The sequence below is a fragment of the Lemur catta genome, chromosome 3 (genome assembly GCF_020740605.2).
Source record: "Lemur catta isolate mLemCat1 chromosome 3, mLemCat1.pri, whole genome shotgun sequence".
NCBI lineage: Eukaryota > Metazoa > Chordata > Mammalia > Primates > Lemuridae > Lemur > Lemur catta.
In genome coordinates, this window is record NC_059130.1 from 29364964 (window position 1) to 29384499 (window position 19536).

Sequence of the window (19536 nt, forward strand, 5' to 3'; positions counted from 1 at the left end):
TGGCAGTTATCATCTTTGACAGGAAAGATGTCATTCCATTCTTCTGACTTCCAGCTTTGTTGAGATGTAAGTGACAGTCTGTTGCTCCTTTGAGGGTAAAGTGTCTTTATTCTCTAGTTGCTTTAAAATATTTTTTCTTTGCTTTTGCCTTTTTACAGAGTGCAAATTTATTTCAATTCATTGGGTTTCATGAGTCTGTGGATTGATGGTTTTCATCAATTCTAGATAATTCTCAGACATTGTTTCTCCAAAGATTGTTTCTTCCCTTTTCTCTTCACACCTTCTAGGACTCCAATTAAACATGTTAACCCAACTTACTTTATCTCTTATATGTCTTCTCTTCTGTATTTTTCATCCTCTTATTACTCCAAGTTTCATTCTGTACAGTTCTTCCAATCTGTCTTTATAATTGACTAATTCTCTTTTTAGGTATGTTGAATCTGCTATTAAACCCATCAATTGGCCACAAGCAATGGCTCACACCTATAATTCTAGCACTTTTCGGGGCTTGATGGAGGATTGCTTGAGGCCAGGAGTTCGAGACCAGCCTGGGCAACATAGTGAGACCCCCGTCTCTACGAAAAAATTTAAACATTAGCCAGGTATGGTGGTGCACACCTGTAGTCCCAGCTATTCAAGCCAGGAGGATCGCTTGAGCCCAGGAATTCAAGGTTACAGTGAGCTATGATTGCAACATTGCACTTAAGCGTGGGCAACAGAATGAGACTGTCTCAACAACAAAACCCATCTATTGAGGTATTTTGTTTTTGTTTTTTTCAAGACAGGGTCTCAGTCTCTTGCCCAAGCTGGAGTGCAGTGGCATCATCATAACTCACTGCAACCCCAAACTCCTTGGCTCATGTGATCCTCCTACCTTAGTCTCCCGAGTAGCTGGGACTACAGACACACACCACCATGCCCAGCTAATTTTTCTATTTTTTGTAGCGATGAGGTCTTGCTATGTTGCTCAGGTTACTCTTGAACTCCTGGCCTCAAGCAATCCCCCCACCTCAGCAACCCAAAGTGCCAGGATTATAGGTGTAAGCCTCCATGCCCAGCCTGAGATCTTGATTTCATTTATTATATCTTTCCAACTAAAATTTCTATTTGGTCCTTTTTCAGTTGTGCTTGGTCTGTTTTTATAATTTCAGATCTGCTGAAATTCCCACATTTGGCTTTTATCTTCTTGTAATACTAAGTTGTTTCAGTTTCTATAATTCCAATATATTAAATTTCTGTGGGTCTGTTTATTGTCTCTTTTTTTTTTTTTTTTTTTTCTTTGAGACAGAGTCTCGCTTTGTTGCCCGGGCTAGAGTGAGTGCCATGGCGTCAGCCTAGCTCACAGCAACCTTAAACTCCTGGGCTTAAGCGATCCTACTGCCTCAGCCTCCCGAGTAGCTGGGACTACAGGCATGTGCCACCATGCCCGGCTAATTTTTTCTATATATATTTTTAGTTGGCCAGATAATTTCTTTCTATTTTTAGTAGAGACGGGGTCTCGCTCTTGCTCAGGCTGTTCTTGAACTCCTGACCTCGAGTGATCCGCCCGCCTCGGCCTCCCAGAGTGCTAGGATTATAGGCGTGAGCCACTGCGCCGGGCCTGTTTGTTGTCTCTTGTTTCTGTTTGGTGTTACTTATATTGCCTTAGGTCTCCAAGTGGTTGACTAGTTTTTATGTTAGTTGGATGTCATATCTGAAAAATTATTACAATACTTTTTAGGTCTAGGATGATGCTACCTTCCTCCAGGGACTTTTGCTTGCTTTTACCAAGCATCCAGAGATGCTAGCAATCTGTTAATTATCTTATTCCAAGTTCAAGACTTGAGACTTTCTGGACCACCCAGAATGGTGGGAAGCTAGGCTGTAGGATATGAGAGAATAAACCAGTAAGCTGGTTTAGTCCAGATTCATCCTTAGGGGTCCCAGTACAAATGCTGGATGTTTACTAAGGTTCCTATGTTTAGCTGTCCCCAGATTCCAACTTCTTGTCCCTTTGGCTCCCAGTCCTTCAAGGCCCTCAAAAACACAGCTCAGCCAGGTGTGGTAGCTCATGCCTGTAGTCCCAGCTACTCCAGAGGCAGGATTGCTTGAGCCCAGGAGTTTGAGGCTGCAGTGGGCTGTGATCATGTGCCACTGTACTCCAGCCTGAGTGACAAAGACTCCATCTCTAAACCAAAAACAAAACAATCCCAAAGAAACAAAAATACAACTCAGCCTCTCAACAAGCTTTTCACAATTGCTCAAAGCCTCCAGGTCAAAGGCAGCCTTTAGGGCTTTCTTTCCCCTCTGGGTTCCCAGCCAATCTTATTGGTCTTTTGATGCTTTTTAAGTTTTTCTTATATTTCACCCAGCTTTTAAAATTTCTAATGAGTATTGGTTGGAGGCATCTAGTCTACCATTATCAGAAATGGAACCTTCCTGTCATAGTTACTCATATATCACAGAACTGTAGCACTTTGCTGTACAAAAGATAAAATCTTACAGGTGTGAAGACTTCCTTAAGTTCACTTTAGTGGTAAAGCCAGGTTTAGTCTCAGAGTTCAAGATTAGTAACTACTAAACTTCACTTGCATATGACCTAGATGCAAGGGTTTGTTTTGTTTTACTTTTTTACCTGAGGTAAGGAGAAGGCAGTCTTGCCAAAAGATCAGAGGATGGAGGTAATAACCTAGCCATCTTCCCAACACTTAACACATTCCTCTCCCAGACCTGACCTACGGGGAAGGTGAGGAGATCTCAGATATTTTATGGTCTAGGGATAGGGAATGAAAGAATGCAATCCTCCCCATTCCTAAACCACATATTATTGGTACCCCATGATCAGTTCTCCCTTAATCTTCAATATTTCCTCATACCTGTGGTAACTGAACCCAACTTCAAATTCCTCTAGATCCCATCTTACGCTCTCTAAAAGCAAGAAGTTGTCTTCAGCTAGCCTCCTCTTCCTCAGAAAACAAACACCAACACACTCTCACAACAAGACCACACCATTTATTTACAAAGGCCAGTGTGGGAGTTGGGGGAGGCAGGGAGGGAAAGCCACACAGATATCCTCTCTGGACTGCTTGGGACCCTTCCCCACTTGGAGCAAAATCTGTTCCTCTTGCCTCCATATTCTCAGCTGTGGGGTCCTCCAAGCAGCTGGGCCAAGTAGCAGAGGGAAGAGGTGATATGAGCCTCCTCTGTGCTCCAATAGAGCAATGTCCAATTCCAGATCAAAGGCTTCATTGCCACCCTCTCCTCTCCTTCCTGAAATAGAACTTTCTGGCCTCGTGGGAAATAGTGAAGAACTAAAGGCAGGGGTCAGGATGGCAAAGGCCAGGGGCTCTGAGGGAAAAACCCTTGTACTATTTCCCCAAAGCAGTGAGGGGCTACAAGGGCGCTGGTCACAGCCCTCCCTGAAAGCTTAAGAAAGGCACCCACACTTCCTGTGGGGTGCCCAGCATCCAGAGGCCCAAGGGAGCTAGCTTTCCTGGATGTATGTATTCCCGCTCTGGACTGGCCCTTTACCCACTTGTCCCTGGTGGGAGAGAGCTCCAAACCAGAAACCAACAAGCCACTCCCCACCCAGCTTACATGTGCATGCACACGTGTGCACACATACACTTCACCACTGCTAAGACAGACCTCACCCCGCTTCATGCCTTTTGAGGGGTGCTCAAATTACTGGTGCCTGGGGACAGAGGCAGGTCCTGGGTCCATGGAAACGTGTGTGTGTGCATATAAGCATGTGTTTGAGGAAATGGAGCTAACATGAGCCTTGTGGGTCATATTGCTTAGCTTCACTGAGCCCCCTTTCTTCAATTCAAGTTCCATTAGCATCTCTAAGTCTGTTCTGCCAGGCCTCTCCTGCCTAAAAGAGCTATCAGAGCTTCCACTCCCTAGCTCTCAATTCCAACTTCCAAGCCTTTAACTCATGCCATCTCCCCCATTTCCTTCCCCCCAAAATCTCATTCCCTCTTCTTCCACACCAATCTCCACTGGGCTGGTCAAGGGCTTGTTAATTCCTGGCTAGAGAGCTGCATTTCATCTGTCCCCTCAGAAAGGGAGAATAGTCATCTTCCTCCTCACGCTGGAAGTCCCAACAGAGCCCATGAAAAAGTGCTGGATGAAGTGACCAGATAGGAGCTAAGGAGGAAGATCACAGCCTCTTTTCCCTGCCTCTCCTTCATGAGTGTGAAATTCTAGCATTGGTTGGGCTGGGATTGGGGGTGGGGGTAGAAAAAGAAGGAGGAGAGTTATCAAAAGTAAACACAGACAAGAAAAACTCTAGTGGTACAGATGGAAGACTGTTCCAGTAAACCAGAGTTGGTTCCTCCTTCAACTCTGCACTGCCACTGAGAAGTCTGAAGATACAAAAGGTTGGGTGGGGCAAGGAGGTGGAGCCAATCAACAAAACTGAAAATTGCTTAAATAGCTCTGCTCAAGGAGGACCAGGAGAGAAGATTCTGTTAGAGATGTAGCAGTAAAACCATAATTCTCAAACAGAGCTAGGGGTGGGGGCCCATTCCTCTAAAGTCATCAGCTGTTTGGAGAGGATAAAGAAGACAGAAGGGACAACAAGCTGCAGAGGGTAAGGGAGGGGAGAGGCAGGAGGCATGGATTGAGGGGTTAGGAGAGCTGGGAGCCCAGGAGTCTCTCGATGGCTGCGTTGATGTCCCCTCCTGTGGCAATCAGGGCCTGTAGGTTGGCCTCACGATTGATGAAGCCCATGGAGTTGAGCTGCTCCAGTTGCTGCTGAAATCTCACTTCTGGCGTCTGCACCTGGAGGGGACAGGTCTTGTAAAGTGGGCACAGGACCAACCCTGGGGTACCTATCTGAATCTGAGGGGTGGGGAAGAGGGAGCTGCAATTAGGGGCCCATGAAACCCAGGTCCCAAGTCACTCAATAATTGTGTAATAATAAGACAGGGCAGGATCTCTCTCTTAAAATTTCAAAGTAACTGATAGGCATAGGTCAGCTTATATTCCTAACTACTTACTTTCTATTTTTTTTTTTTATTAATACATTCAGCTGAGGTTGGAACTAACTACTTTCCATGAACACTGTGGAGATGGTAACAGGCACTCCAAAAGCCAAATGCTCTTTGGTCAAATAAGATACACACTAAAAACATTACCTCCACATCCCCTCCTGACCATCATCACACATACAGCTGTATTAAAGGCCAGAGAAGGGTCCCAGGAAAGAAAGATTAATTTTATTTAACTGATCAAAAAATACAGTTATTGGCTGGGTGCGGTGGCTCACGCCTGTAATCCTAGGATTACTCTGGGAGGCCAAGGCGGGAGGATCGCTCGAGGTCAGGAGTTCGAGACCAGCCTGAGCAAGAGTGAGACCCCCGTCTCTACTAAAAATAGAAAGAAATTATCTGGACAGCTAAAAATATATATAGAAAAAATTAGCCGGGCATGGTGGCGCATGCCTGTAGTCCCAGGTACTCAGGAGGCTGAGGCAGAAGGATTGCTAGAGCCCAGGAGTTTGAGGTTGCTGTGAGCTAGGCTGACGCCACAGCACTCTAGCCTGGGCAACAGAGTGAGACTCTGTCTCAGAAAAACAAACAAACAAAAAAACCACAGTTATTTATGAGAGAAGGCTTTTCATTCTTGACACTCCTATAAACATTTCCGAAGCGGTGTTTGGGAAACATCTATCGTGAGCCTAGATCATGAACAGAAGACTCAGAGCTAAAAGCCCAGCAATCACAGTCCACCTAGCATTGACAGGAGGAAAGTACGATCCAAAGCAAGAAAGGATTTGCCTAGGGTCACGGAGCAAGTCAGTCACCGAGGCCCCCTGACTTGCAGTACAAAAGCCCTTTCCAGTGCTCCATGTTGCTTCTCATCACAGTCCACAGAATTTAAGCTAGATTGGACCTGGGCTGGAGATTACTGGTCCAGCTCTACAGGTGCCTTTCACAGAGCTGGGTACAGGCACATTTTTGCTGAATGGCTTTTCCACATGAGACATGGCGGTCAGAGAAAGATTAAGAGGCTCACCCAAGGTCATCTCTGCTCCTCCCCAACCCCTGGTACTGACTCTGTGGCCCAGGGCTCTAGTCACCTCACCTCTCACAATCCCCCTCTCCAGAGTCTCAGAGATGGAGGCTGTTTTAATTATCAAAAGAATCCTTTGATATAAGTAAGTAATATAACATGGTAGTTAAAAAGTGTAAATTCTGGAGACAGAACACCCGGGTTTGAATCTTAGCTCCACCACCTACTAGCTATGTAAGGGAGTCAGCCGCCTAACCTCTCTGCGCCTTAGATTTTCTATCTGTAACATGGAGATAATAATAATAGCTTTCTCATAAGGCTGTTGTGAGACATAAGGTAAATGAGCTCTTATGTTATATATAAAGCCTTTAAAACCATACCTAGCACATGGTAAGTGCTATTACTATTCTTATCTACATTTTACATATGTGGAAACTGAACTCAGAATTGGGAACCTGGGGCTAACAAGGGGCACAATAGGACCTGACTTCAAAGCCTGCCCTGCTGCTTCCACTCTATTGTTACCCTTGACATCGCTCAGGATCCAAGTGGTGGTTCCAACACCAGCCCCCACTGCCTCATGTACCTGGGAGTTTCCGCTTCCAGCCAAAAGCTGTATCATCTGCTGCATGAGCTGCTGCTGGGCGTTGGAAGCCCCTGTTGGAGAAGATGTGGCCGGTGTGGCTGGCGAGGAGGTGGGGGCCTCAGGTGCAGAGCCGGTGTTGCTGCCTGCTGAGGATGCTGGGGTCCGGGACATCCCAAAGGAGCCAAGGCTGTAGGCAGGAGAGACTAAGAAGTGGGAGATGGCATCCAAGAAAGGGACAGGAATGTGAGATCCAGAAGGAAAAGCAGTTGGAGGAAACAGGAAAACAGACCCTCAGAGACATAAAGGTTGCTCAGAGAGTGGCAGAAGAGTTGAAGGAGTGGCCAGAACCTCGTTGCCCACCTGCCCCAACTCTCACCTGGGTACCAGCCCAGGGGCCTCAGTCTGTAAGGTCTGCAGTCCCTGCTGGATCTGCAGCAATGCCTGCATGGCTCGGGGATTGGTAAGGATGGAAAGTGACTCTGGGTTCTGCATCTGGTGGGACATAAGCAGAGAAAGGCAATGAGTGGTGGCAGGAAAGAGGAGGCAGACTAAACCCAGAGTCCAGAGTCGAGCTCTGCCCCCACCTTAATTTCCACCCACTGGGCTTCACGGTCTACCCCTTGCCCTCAACCTCCACCCCTGCAGGCTCCTCACTCACTTGCTGTAGGAAGACCGGAAGCTGCAGGCGGAGCTGCTCCTGCAGTTGGGGGTTCCCCGCGAAGAGCGGCACGTTCACCATCATCTGCCAGGGTGAACGTAGAAGTGGAGGCTTGAGCCTTCCCACCCTAAGAATTCCCCCACAGCCTCAGACTCCCTCAGCACCCTCTACCACTGTAGGAAATCTGGCCAGCTTTTCCAAGGATCTGAAAGCATCCTGAAGGCCTAAGGGGCACAGCAAGAGGAAATGGAACTATGTTCTAGGCAATGAAGAGTATCAGGAGTCAGGCTGCTCAACCCTGGGGCTGATGTGAGGATAATGAGAGCTAACATTTTCAAGTCCATGTGTGCCACGCCACGTTCTAGGCACTTGATGTGTATTATCTCATTTAATCCTCACAACTCTACGGGGTAGGAACCATTGTTCTTACCGTTTTACAGATGAGGAAACTGGGAGGTTAAATAACTTGCTTGGCTCACACAGCTGGGAAGTGGCAGAGCTTGGGACACAAACCCAAGCAGTCTGGCTCCAGAGTGTCTTGACCACAAGAAACTGCCCCTAGCCAGGAGGAACTCTGCCCCCAACAACACTCCCCTTACGCCAGTTTGATACCTGAGCAGCAAAGTCAGGGTTTTGGGCAAGCGTCTGCATCATGCTGCGCATGTAGGGGGCTGAGATCACATTCTGCATCAGCTGGGGGTTCTCAGAGATCTGCTGGAGGAGGGCCTGCATTTCTGGACTGTTGAACATCCCTAGGACAAGGAGGAAAAAACAAAACAAGACAGGAGAGAAGGGGTCCAGATGGAAACTGGGTGCTACACTAAAGATACCTTTGTTTAGATACTGAATGGTTACAAAACTCAGACAGGCAAAGGTCAAATGGGCACCCAAGTATTGTGGCATGGGTCCATGTCTCTCCTAACCAAGGTCATCTCCACCCTGCTCTGGCCTGGCCCCTTTCCCGTCTCCTCTGCTAAGGACAAGCCAGCTAGAAACTGGGTTTGATTTATGCCCCTCTGGACTATTCCTGCCACAAGCTCAGAATATGTCTGAGTTGGAAAGGATTGATTAAACATCATCTAGATCAATGATTTTCAAACTTGTCTTAGGAGCAGAGACCCCTTCCTCAAGCCAAATCTCCCTCAAAAACCAAGTATGCCAATGGTCTGGTTGGAGCTGGTGTAGGAGCCCGGGAGACTCTCCCATTTGGTCCTCCCTCATGCTAGAGATGAGGACACCCCCCCCACCCCCCACCGAGGACTCAGCACAATTTTAAAAGCATGGATCAAGTTCTAGTCCTTATTTTATAAATAAGGAAACTGAAGTACACAGAGGGGAAGGGACTTTCCCGATCAAGACATCCCCAGGGCCATGTGTACAGTCATAGTCCAGATAAATGGGGCATTCCCTAGGGTTGTGCAGTACATAACCTGTACTTCTGTACATGGCAGCCCTGCACATCCCTTTTCCCCAGCCTCACACCTGCCTGTGCCCATGTCTGCCCTATTCCTCTCCAACCCACCCCCACCCCACCACAGTCTGACCCATTTATACTGGATAGTACTAGAGGTGCTTATGGAGATTAAGAGGTGGGGCCTGGTTTATTCACGAGCCATTACTTAGGTCACTCCCAGGGACATCAGGACATGGCCACAACTAGCCCTCACCCTGTGATGGGTTGGGCCACTACCCCAGGCTGCAGAGCCCCCTCTGTGGCTTCAACAGTCTCACCTTTGTCTTCAATATCCTGGAGCAGTATGAACCCCATTCAGTCCTGGGGCAGAGGGGCTGCCCTGGTGACCCAACTAAGCTCCTTCCACCCCAGGACATACCTGACCCCAGGCTAGCCGCATTGATCCCAAAGGGGTTCGAGACTGTCGGGTGCACCTGGCTGGTCCCCGATCCTCCGGTGCCCTCCCCACCGGACCCGGGGGCCTGGGAGGTGGGGGGCGAGGGGCTCCAGGGGTTAGGGAGGGGCTCTCGATTCTCAGTCCGCAGAGGCTGGGAGGACGTGCTGTCGGAGTTCCCGGCCAGGGAAGAGAATGGATTGTTGCCAAACTGGGAGGAGGGAAAGGTTTTGGGTTAAGGACTGAAACAAATCAGGGACAAGGGCTAGGCCCTTTCTCTCCTCTCACTTAATAGCCTCCCCTTCCCTAGGAAAGGGAGAGAGATCTAAGACCTCGGAGGTACTCAACTCAACTCTTTGCCCCACACTGACAGTTCCACCCTCATACCGCAGGGTGGGAGCTGGCTGATGCTAATGACTGGATAACTGAACCTTTTACATAACTGGAAATTTCCTATCTCCCCCAGTGGCTCTAATTATTTGGTCTCTAATTGCCTCCTCTTTGATCCACAGCACTTTACACATACCTATCCCATTGTGTAGAGATATTTGTTTTCCAATAGCTCTCAAGGGGCAGAGACAATGTCAGATTTACCTTTGCACCCCAAGCCCTGACACTAGTAGGTGCTCAATACATAACTACTAGCTTGATGGGACTGGGCTCTCAGGCCTGGCGCTCTACTACAGCCCTGATCTGCCCCCAGCATCTTTTCCCAGCCTTCTTGGTCCAATCCTAACTGCCCAGAACCCTCTTCCTCACTCCCCAGGTCTCCTAGGTGGCATTCTCTGTCCAACCAGGCACACCACAATGGTGGCCCCTAGTGGAGCACACCTGTGGCTGGAGATGCCCTCTCTAGGTCTTCTTCCCCTCCTGCTCCAAAGCCTACCTCCTCACACTGGCTGCTTTAGCTGAACAGACCTTGGTTCCCTGCCATCCCCCTCACCCCACCAGGACCAGGATCATCTCAGGTCTGCACCCCACAAGATGGTGTGCTACCCAAAGGCAACACCTGAACCTCCTTCCTCTGGACCCTGCAGCACCTGGGACAGAGCTCTATTTAAGGTGGATGCTTGCTGAAGGAGCCCCAGACCTTATTCTCTCCCTCAGCCTTCCTCAGGGCCACAGAGCTCAGCAGCTCCCTCTTCTGAGTTCCCAGGTGGTCCTAACCTCAGCAGGAGGTATCTGAGCAGCCTCAGCTCCTCCTTACCATAAGGTTTCATATCCAGTCACGTTTCCTGTTTATTCAAAGTAGGTCATGGGGATTGGGCTTATCAAGGTCTCTCCTATTCTGAGCTGTGATTTCTTCGCCTTACCAGATACATGTTCAGATAACAGGGCTCACAGTTCCATGCCCCATGGTTTCAGTCTTTGTCCCTGTTTCAGATTTCCTGCTCTGGTAACTTGCCTAGCACTTTACCCCACCTAGTTCTGGGCACTGCTTTGTTCTTCCTGGTACACCCTAAGGACTGAATCTCTTTTCCTAAACTACCTACAATACTAACAGCCACCATTTATTGAGCACCTACTAGGTACCTGACACATTTATTCTAATGCTTTTAATAGCCCTCAATACACCAGTTCTCAAAGTGTGGTTCTAGGACCCATGCATGGTTTAAAACTGTTTTCATAATTCTAAGATGTTAATTTGCCCTTTTCACTCTTATTCTCTCATGAGGATACAGTAGAAATTTCCAAAGGCTACATGACATGTGACGTTGTAATGAACTGAATGCAGATCTGAGAAGCCAGCTGTCTTGTAGTAAGCCAGACATTAAAGAGATCTGCAAAAATGTAAAACAAGGCCACACTTTCCTCTAAAGGTTTGTTTGTTTTCGAAAATGAAGTTATTTTTCAAAAGAATGTTATTTATGTTAACTTGCGATGGACTGTTATTTCTAAATTAAATATTTTTAAAACTTATTTTAATTTCTGACACAGTGATATAACCCACACAAACAAAACTCCTTAGGGACCTCCCTAAATTTTAAGAGTATAAAGGGGTCCTTGACCAAAATGATTGAGAACAACTACTATATCACCTCCATTTTAAAAATAAGGAAGCTAACACTCAGAGAGGTTAAGCAATTCCCTTAAAATCACACCACTAAAAAATGGTAGAGCAGGTATATGAACCCCAGTTTGTTGATGCCAAGTGCTATGTTCTTTTAAACTAAACCAGTGGTTCTCACACCTTAGTATATATCAGAATTAGCTGGAGTATTTTGTTTCATATAAGCCTTCCTCGACTGTTTTTTTTTTTTTTTTCAGTGACAGGGTCATGCTCTGTCACCCAGGCTGAAATGCAGTGGTGCAATTATAGCTCACTGCAGCTTCCAACTCCTAGGCTACAGTAATCCTCCCACCTCAGCTTCCCAAGTAGCTGAGACTACAGGCACATGCCACCATGCCTGGCTAACTTTTTAAAAAATTTTTTTGTGGACACTGGGTCTCACTATGTTGCCCAGGCTGGTCTCAAACTCCTGGCCTCAATCAATCCTCCCACCTCAGCCTCCCATAGTGCTGGGATTACAGGCATGAGCCACCACATCCGGCTCATATTTAATTTTTTTAACCAGGTGCATCTAGTACTTGGATAAAAAAAAATTTTCAATTAAATACTTAAATAAAATGTAAAATAAACAAATAAATTCCTTCAAAAATTCATAGTTGATCCCCACAAGCAGTTTATAAAACTTGAAAGAGCAATACTAATAATAACCAAGATGATATTGAGGAATAAGGTGGGGAAGTCACTCTACCAGACACCAAGACTGTACACTTATGATTACGCTCTCCAGGTTGCTCAAGGCACTTTTCGGCTGGGCATGGTGGCTCAGGCCTGTAATCCTAGCACTCTGGGAGGCCTATGCAGGAGGATCACTTGAGGTCAGGAGTTTGAGACCAGCCTGAGCAAGACCAAGACCCCATCTCTACTAAAAATAGAAGAAATTAGCCAGGTGTGGTGGCATGTGCCTGTAGTCCCAGCTACTTGGGAGGCTGAGACAGGAGGATTGCTTAAGCCCAGGAGTTTGAGGTTGCTGTGAGCTAGGCTGATGCCACTGCACTCTAGCCTGGATGACAGAGCGAGACTCTGTCTCAAAAAAAAAAAAAAAATGATATGGGCACTTTTCTATAGTTACATTATTCTTCAATAAAACATTTTTAAAAAGTTGTTTAAAAAATGCAGGTTCAAATGGTATGAACAGCATGATATCATTTCTATAAGGTTTAAAAATATACAAAACAAGACTACAGATGTTTATAGGCATATACATATATAATAAAAGAATTGGAGCTGAGTGCAGTGGCTAGTACCTACAATTCTAGCACTGTGGGAGGCTGGGGCAGGAGGACTGCTTGAGGCCAGGAGTTTAGACCAGCCTGGTCTCTACAAAAAATAAAAAAATTAGCCAGGTGTGGTGGCACAGAGCTATAGTCCCAGCTACTCAGGAGGCTTAGGTGGGAGGATAGTTTTTTTTTTAATTTTTTAAAAATTTTTATTTTTAAAATACAGATGGGGTCTCACTGTGCTTAGGCTGGTGTCAAACCGCTGAGCTGCAGCTATCCTCCCGCCTCGGCCTCCCAGGAAGCTAGGGCTACAGGCGTGAGCCACCGCACCCAGCCAAGGTGGGAGGATACTTTGAGCCCAGGAGTTAGAGGCTGCAGTGAGCTATGACAATGCCATTAAAGACCTCGTCTCTAATAAATAAATAAACAAATGAATGAATGAGTGAATCAGAATGATAAACACCAACTTCAGGCCTCTGGAGAGAGGAAGACAATAGGATTTAAGAGGGGTATGTGAAGGGTACAACTCTTCCATAATGTCTTATTTGCAAATATTAAATATGTCCAGAAAAATATACAAAATACTAGCAACACCAGTTATCACTGGGAAAGAAAAGAGGTGGCTGGGAGATGGAAATAGAGGGATCCTTTTTGTATACCTTTTTTTGGCTTGTATACCTTATTTTCCATACTTTTTGGATACCTTTTTATTTACTTTGTGTAACTTTTTTTTTTTTGAGACAGAGTCTTGCTCTGTCTCCCAGGCTACAGCACAGTGGGATCATCATAGCTCACTGCAGCCTCAAACTCCTGGGCTCAAGTGATCCTCCTGCCTCAGCCTCCCAAGTAGCTGGGACTACGGGTGCGTGCCACCACGTCCAGCTAATTTTTCTATTTTTTGTAGAGATGGAGTCTTGCTCTTGCTCAGGCTGGTCCCGAACTCCTGACCTCAAGCAATCCTCCTGTCTCAGCCTCCTAGAGTGCTAGTATTGTAGGTGTGAGCCACCGTGTCTGGCCACTTTGTGTAACTTTTGAATTTTGAAACATATAGATGTATAATGTGTTTAATGTAAAATTAAATTAAAAAAAAAAAAACCAAAAAGTCACTGAAATTTGGATGCAAGAGAATGCTATATTTTTTATCTATATTTTTTGTATACTTAGATAGACTTCATAAAGCATTTTTAAAAGTACATAATCTCATGGCCTGACCTGAGATTGAATCAATAAGTAACTCAAAGGTGGGGACCAGGATTGTCAGTATCAGCAAGCTCCCCAAGTGACCCTGATGCAGGTGATCCACGGACCACATTTGAGACACGCTGTACTAGGGTTGGCATTTGACCCCAGGCCTGCTATAGGACCTTTAAGTCCCTGGTGCAAGAAGTTTGTCAGAACAACGTCAAATCCCTTGGATACTACATCTCACCTACTTCCTGAGGGACCTCTGCTATCTTTCCAAGTTTCAAGCCAATGCCCACCCCTTAGGGAGCTGGGGAAGGAAAGAGGAGCAGACCTGGGCTTGCCTGGGTTTGGGGCAGGGACTCTTGAGCCCAGACAGCCCTGCTCACTGCTCCAGCCCCTGGCCCCACCTGTTCCCGGGCAGCACTGAACATGGGCTCCTGGATGTCTGTGTACATTCGGCGGAGGGCGTTATACCCTCCAGGGATGCTCTCAAGGTTGCTCAGGGCTCGGTCCTGGTTCCGCATCATCTCTTGCATCATGGCTGGATTCCGAGCAAGCTCCATTGTCTGATGAAGGGAGAGAGACAGGATGAGCCCTGGAACCAGAGGAGTACCAAGCTAGGTAAAGGGTGGGTCCTGGAGAGGGGGTCTGAGTCAGTGGCAAGGAGTAAACTGGACTTCCTAGCACTATTACAATCTTGGCTCCAACCCTGCCTCCCTGTGGGCATTTTCGTTGGCTTCTAGTGGAGGACAACGATCCCCATTGGGGGGAGGGCAGCAGCTTCCCTCCCTTAGGCTCAGGGGGTCCAAAGAAGTATCAGGGAGCACAAGGAAATTGAGTATGAAGAGACACGAGAAAGAGGAGGAGGCAGAAGAGAAAATTAACAACTATTGAGCACCCACTGCATATGGGCATGGAGCTAAGTAATTACAGAATTCAAGTCATATAATCCCCACCATAATCATCCCAAGTAGGTATTTCTGTCCCTACTTTGCAGATGATCAAATAGGCTCAGAGATGTTAGTTGACCTGCTGTCCCAGGACACACAATCAATTAGAGGTGGAGATAGCTTTCAAAGCCAGGTTGGTCTGTCTGACCAAGACCATACTGTGATTTCTACTAAATGACCACAAGTTGACGAGGGAAAGGATTCAAGCTGGAACAATGCTACCAACACAACCTAATCCCCACCTCCGGGTCTTTGGGCTGACTGAACCTTGAGAAACACTGAGGATGGGCACTTTCTTCTTTGGAGCCAATGACTCATTCTCAATAAGGGGTGATCTATATCAACCCCAGGGGAGTTCATGATAGGAAAAAATGAGTAAATCTACTTCTTGTTCCCATTCAAATTGGATTACCTTCCTTCTCCTTCTCAAATCTGCTCCACACTTGCCTTTTCTAGGACACCTTTATAGACAGATATACCCAGCTTCACAAGACTCTGATCTCTTCTCTCATAATCCTTCATTCAATAAATATTTATTGAGTGACAACTATGTACCAGGCACTGTTCTAGACACTGACCAAAAAACCTGAAAGTCCTTGCCCTTATAGAAGTTATCTTCCAGTGAGTCCAGCACTGGTGTTCACAACTCTGCTGAGAAGATCATCTATCTTTGTCCCCCGGTGGAGTGGACCAAGAGATGGAGCTCCCAAAGCCCAACACCAAAACAGCCTCCCCTGGGGCTCCCTCCCCCACTGGGCCCCACTCAGCCACAACGCTCCCCAAACATCTCACTTTTACTTCCACGCCTTTGCACTTGCTGTCCCTTGGCCCTGAACACTCTTCTCGTTTTCTTCCCCCAGTTCATTCATCTTCCTCCTTTAGGTCTCAGCTTGGTGACATTTCCTCCAGAAGGCCTCCCCTAAACCCCAGGGTGGGGTCAAGAGCTCTTCTCTATGCTCCTAGATCCTGTGATTACTCTTATGATAGCACTGACCATACAGTATTATAATTACTTGTCCCACTTCCCTTTGAGATCAGCAATTCCTGAAAAGCTAGTCTTTTCATTACTGCATGTCCAGTGTTGAAAACACAGCTACTGAATGAATGAATGAACAAATCAACGTGGGATAAGGTAGGAAAGGTTGGGCAGGGCACGGCTGGGTATCGTCCATCCCTCCAGCCTTATCTCAGACCCACCTGCCTCATGAGCTCAGGGTTGTTGAGCATGTGGCTGATCTCAGGGTTCCGCTCCATCAGCTGCTGCATCTGGGGGTTGGCCATGATCATGTGGCGCATCAGGTCAGGGTTAGACATCATATCCTGGACCAGGGGGTTCTCCATGATCTGTGACAGCATCTCAGGATTGGACATCAGCTGCCTCTGCATCTGCTGCTGCAGCTCCATGAAGTTTGCAGAGCCCAGGCCCAGGCTGCCCAGCCCCAGGATGCCCCCAAAGCCAGCTGTGGGGAGGGGGGCAGGGTCACACTCTGCCACAAGAGCCCTTCCCTCACCTAGCCAGAGCCACTGAATCCAGAATGGGCCCCAACTGCTTCTCCCTCTTCCAAACACTCCCACAGCCCCAGCCCTAATCCACCACTGGCAAAGAGATGTGAGCCTACTAGACTGAGACCTCTTTGCTGGCAGAGGCTGACCCAGGCACAGAACTGAGCAGAGAAAAGGCAACCAGCGACGGTCTGTTAAATGCGTAAATACTCCCCATCTGGCTACTATTGGATCCACCTTTTCCTTAGACTCACAGGGTCTTCCAATCTCCTCACTCAGGGTTCCTCACATCTCTAGCCCCATTTCTCCCCTCACTCCTAACACTTAGCTATGCTTCCCTCCTCTGGGAAGTCCTCACAGACTGGTTTCTTCCCCAGCTCTACTCAAGTACTAATGTCTGGAACCCTATTCCCCATCCCCATCAGATCATGAGCAGGGCCATGTTTCTCCCACCTCTTGGCTCTCCCCCACTCCCCAGCCCCAAACAAGATTGTGCTCTCCTCCTTGAAGGCTTACAGAGTATGGATGCAGTAGCACTGGGGGGTCCCTCCCCAGCCCCTGGGGAGGGACCCCCCCCACTGCTCCTCCGGCTTCCACTGCCGGCATCCGAAATGGCACTGCCAGAGGTAGAGGGCTGGGCAGGGGTGGTGGGTGAAGCAGGCGTGGTGGAGGGTGCTGAGGCAGGGTCAGGAGTGGAGGGGGAAGAAGCAGTGGCAACAGCTGGATCTTGAGCCCTGAGGACAGAGAGAGGAGAATCCTAGTTGGAGTGAGCACAAGAAGAGGGAAAGTACCACAATGATCTCTGTGTTTGCTATGCAGCTACTGCCCTAACCCAAGCCACTCCTGAGCAACCTTGAGGCTGGGGTGTGGTGATGCTGGAGGGCAATCAGTAAACCAGGGAGCACAAGAGAGGAACTAGTATCATCTGTCTTCAGGGCATTCTGGGACTGGTAAGTCAGGTTCCCTTCCCCTGGAGATGATCATATCTACCCAGAAGCCACCTCCCTGGGCCCGGGCATAGGCCTTCTAGGTACAGTGGAGCAATGGGTGAGAAAGTATCAGATGGAGAGGCCCAATCAGAAGCTGGGTCTTCTCTCCTGAACCTACTTCTGAGGGGTCTTGATAACCAGATGGACAGTGAGCCCATCCTTGATTCCATGCTGGTTCAGTGTGTCCCCATCCTTGAGGATCTTGCCTGCGAAGATCAGGACGAGCTGATCCTGCTGAGCCTTAAACTTCCGGGAGATTTCCTCTTTGAACTGTGATAAAGAGGAAGAGGTCACTGTGGAGGCTGCCTGGTATCCATCCACCAGGGACCCTGCCTCTTCTTCAAAAGTCTCTGCATTCTCTTGCTCCCATCTCTGGTCATGGGAAGTCCTTTCCATAGTCTCAACTCTATCCCTCTGGCTGCAATAAGCATCTCCTTTCTTAGCCAAGAGGATGGACCAGTAAGAGGCTCTTCTTTCAGCTCCATCCCAGAGTCTCCCACTCTCGAAAGCCCTTGCTGCTATCTGCCACCAGCTTCAGTCCCTCCACCTAGTTCCCTGTAAGGGTACTGCCTGGGCAGCCATCCGCATCCCAACTCCTTCAACAGCCTTGGACCCAGGTCCTCTCTCCCTTTAGTTTTGTCTTCTCAGACCCAAGTCTCTCTCCTCTCTATTTCCAGTGTTCTCATAACCACCACCACAAATAAGATCCCAGTTATTGGGCACTAACTATTCACAAGTTAATGGTCCAGCATATTATCTCCATTTTAAAGATGAGAAAACTGAGGATCAGAGAAGTTAAGTAACTTGTCCTGGGAAGACTGGAACTCAGGTCTTGACACCAAAGTCCAGGTTCTTAATCAGACATACTGCCTGTCAGTGAGAGCTGTTTTCAAATTCAGTTTTGCAAGGAACAGTACAGTATTTAAATTTTGAAATTTAGTCATTTTACATGGTTGGGGAAGGAGCAGTGACAGCACCAAGGGCTGGCCTGGGGAGAGTTAGACTGCTCAAATTCTATTAGCAGTCTATTTGTTTTGGAAGGCCAAAATAAAACAAAACAAACAAAACGCATGTTCTAAGTAAAAACAGTGCGCTTGTTAAGCAAAGACAGATCCAGATCCCTCTCTTCCAACCAGATTGCCTATCTTACGCCCCGCCTCTGTGAAATTCTGGAGCAGCACAGGGGGGTGACGAACTCAGGCAACAGTCCCTCATTCACTCATTCAACAAAATTTTATTGAGCACCTACTGCACACTGTGTAAATCTCAGAAAAGCTGAGAGGCAAATGTAACCACTTCCATTTAAAGAGTGGGAAGGATCTGGGTAGAGGGGAAACCTCCCCCACTGCCCTGGCGTTCTCCGCCTGCCCCCAGCCCATGTTCCTGGTTCAGCACCTTGCCCAGGCCCCCTACTTTGGCATACTCCCCTCAATCCTACGGTCTTTCCCCCTCCCCTGTGCAAGGTGTTCCCTCCCCAAACTCCACCACGCCCCCAGCCCTGGCCACAAGGCAAAACCCGCCCCCCCAACACGCGCCATGCTCCCCGAGATCTACCCTTGAAGGGCGCCCCCTACCCGCCTCTCCTTCCCTACAGCTCCTCGGAGTCCCAGCTGGCCCGCGTCCTCCCCTCGGGGCCCTCCGGGACGCCAGACCGTCACTGAGGCCCCCCCATCTCTTCACAGACCCCTCCCCCGCGCTCCTCCCGGTCCCCAGCCAGCAGTACTACCTCTTTGACCGAGGCTCGGTCGCAGATCACAATTTCCTCCTTGTCCTTGGGGGTCTTGACGGTGACCCGAATGGGGGGCCTCGTTTCGGCCCCGCTCGGCTCCGCCATGCCGCCGCCGCCACCCGGCCGCCCGCCAGCCCGCCCGGCTCCTCCTCCTCCTCCCCGCCCGCCTGGCCGGCCCAGCTCCGCTCGGGCGCCTGCAACACTCCCCTCTCTCCTCCCCTCTCCTCCCCTCCCCAAGGCTTCGCCGCCCCCTCCGGACCAGCCGCAGCCACAGCGCCCCGGGCGGACTGGGGGGGCCACTGCAGCGGGGTCCGCCCAGGGCTGAGCCCCGGGTTGGGAGTCGGGACCCGGCCTCGCCAGGCGACGGCCTCCGGAGGGGCTCTGGGCAGGGGAGGGGCGTGTCCTTCACGACAAGGTCGGGGGGCGAGCTCCCAGAGAGAGACCCCGGCCCATCCTAACCCGCCCAAGGCGCTCCGCTGTCCCCTCCAGCCCAAAGCCTCCCCGCCCCCTCCGCGGGTAACTCCCGCTTTGGGACAAAGGACTTTCTGTGTCGCTGCTTTATCTCCGTTCCCTGTGATAACTTGGTCTTTCTTAGGAGGCCCAAGTCCCTTCCAGGCCTGGGGCCTCTCCCGACTTGGAGCTCGGATTTTCCCACCGCCATATGTGCACTTAAGATCTCATTTCTAGGATTGACCCTATTCCTACGAGGGTCGTGGCCTGAATTGTCTATTAAGTACAGTTCCAGAGACCTGGGTTTTGCAGAGCTTTGGTTTCCTCAAGATAATTGCACCTCTCGCCTTATCT

The 19536-nt window shown here is 48.7% G+C and overlaps 1 protein-coding gene across 1 annotated transcript; it reads right to left on the bottom strand.

The window, feature by feature from the left end:
- Positions 1-2971: 2971 nt before the first annotated feature.
- Positions 2972-18961, bottom strand: UBQLN4 (ubiquilin 4). The gene is made up of 11 exons (XM_045545341.1): positions 18730-18961; positions 17122-17273; positions 16531-16748; positions 15709-15971; positions 13969-14127; positions 9074-9299; positions 7854-7993; positions 7242-7325; positions 6960-7075; positions 6584-6770; positions 2972-4764 (listed from the first exon to the last, which is right to left on the bottom strand). The coding sequence occupies exons 1-11, from the start codon at positions 18835-18837 to the stop codon at positions 4612-4614; spliced, it is 1806 nt and encodes a 601-aa protein (XP_045401297.1). The 5' UTR covers positions 18838-18961; the 3' UTR covers positions 2972-4611.
- Between the last annotated feature and the right edge of the window lie 575 nt (positions 18962-19536).

Bases quoted from the DNA above. Each gene is read 5' to 3' on its own strand.
- UBQLN4 (XM_045545341.1), bottom strand. From the start codon at position 18,837: ATGGCGGAGCCGAGCGGGGCCGAAACGAGGCCCCCCATTCGGGTCACC. The intron at 17,274-18,729 runs GTAGTACTGCTG...TCTTTATCACAG, and splicing joins ACCGAGCCTCGGTCAAAGAG to TTCAAAGAGGAAATCTCCCG. The intron at 7,326-7,853 runs GTATCAAACTGG...TCACCCTGGCAG, and splicing joins ACCCTGACTTTGCTGCTCAG to ATGATGGTGAACGTGCCGCT.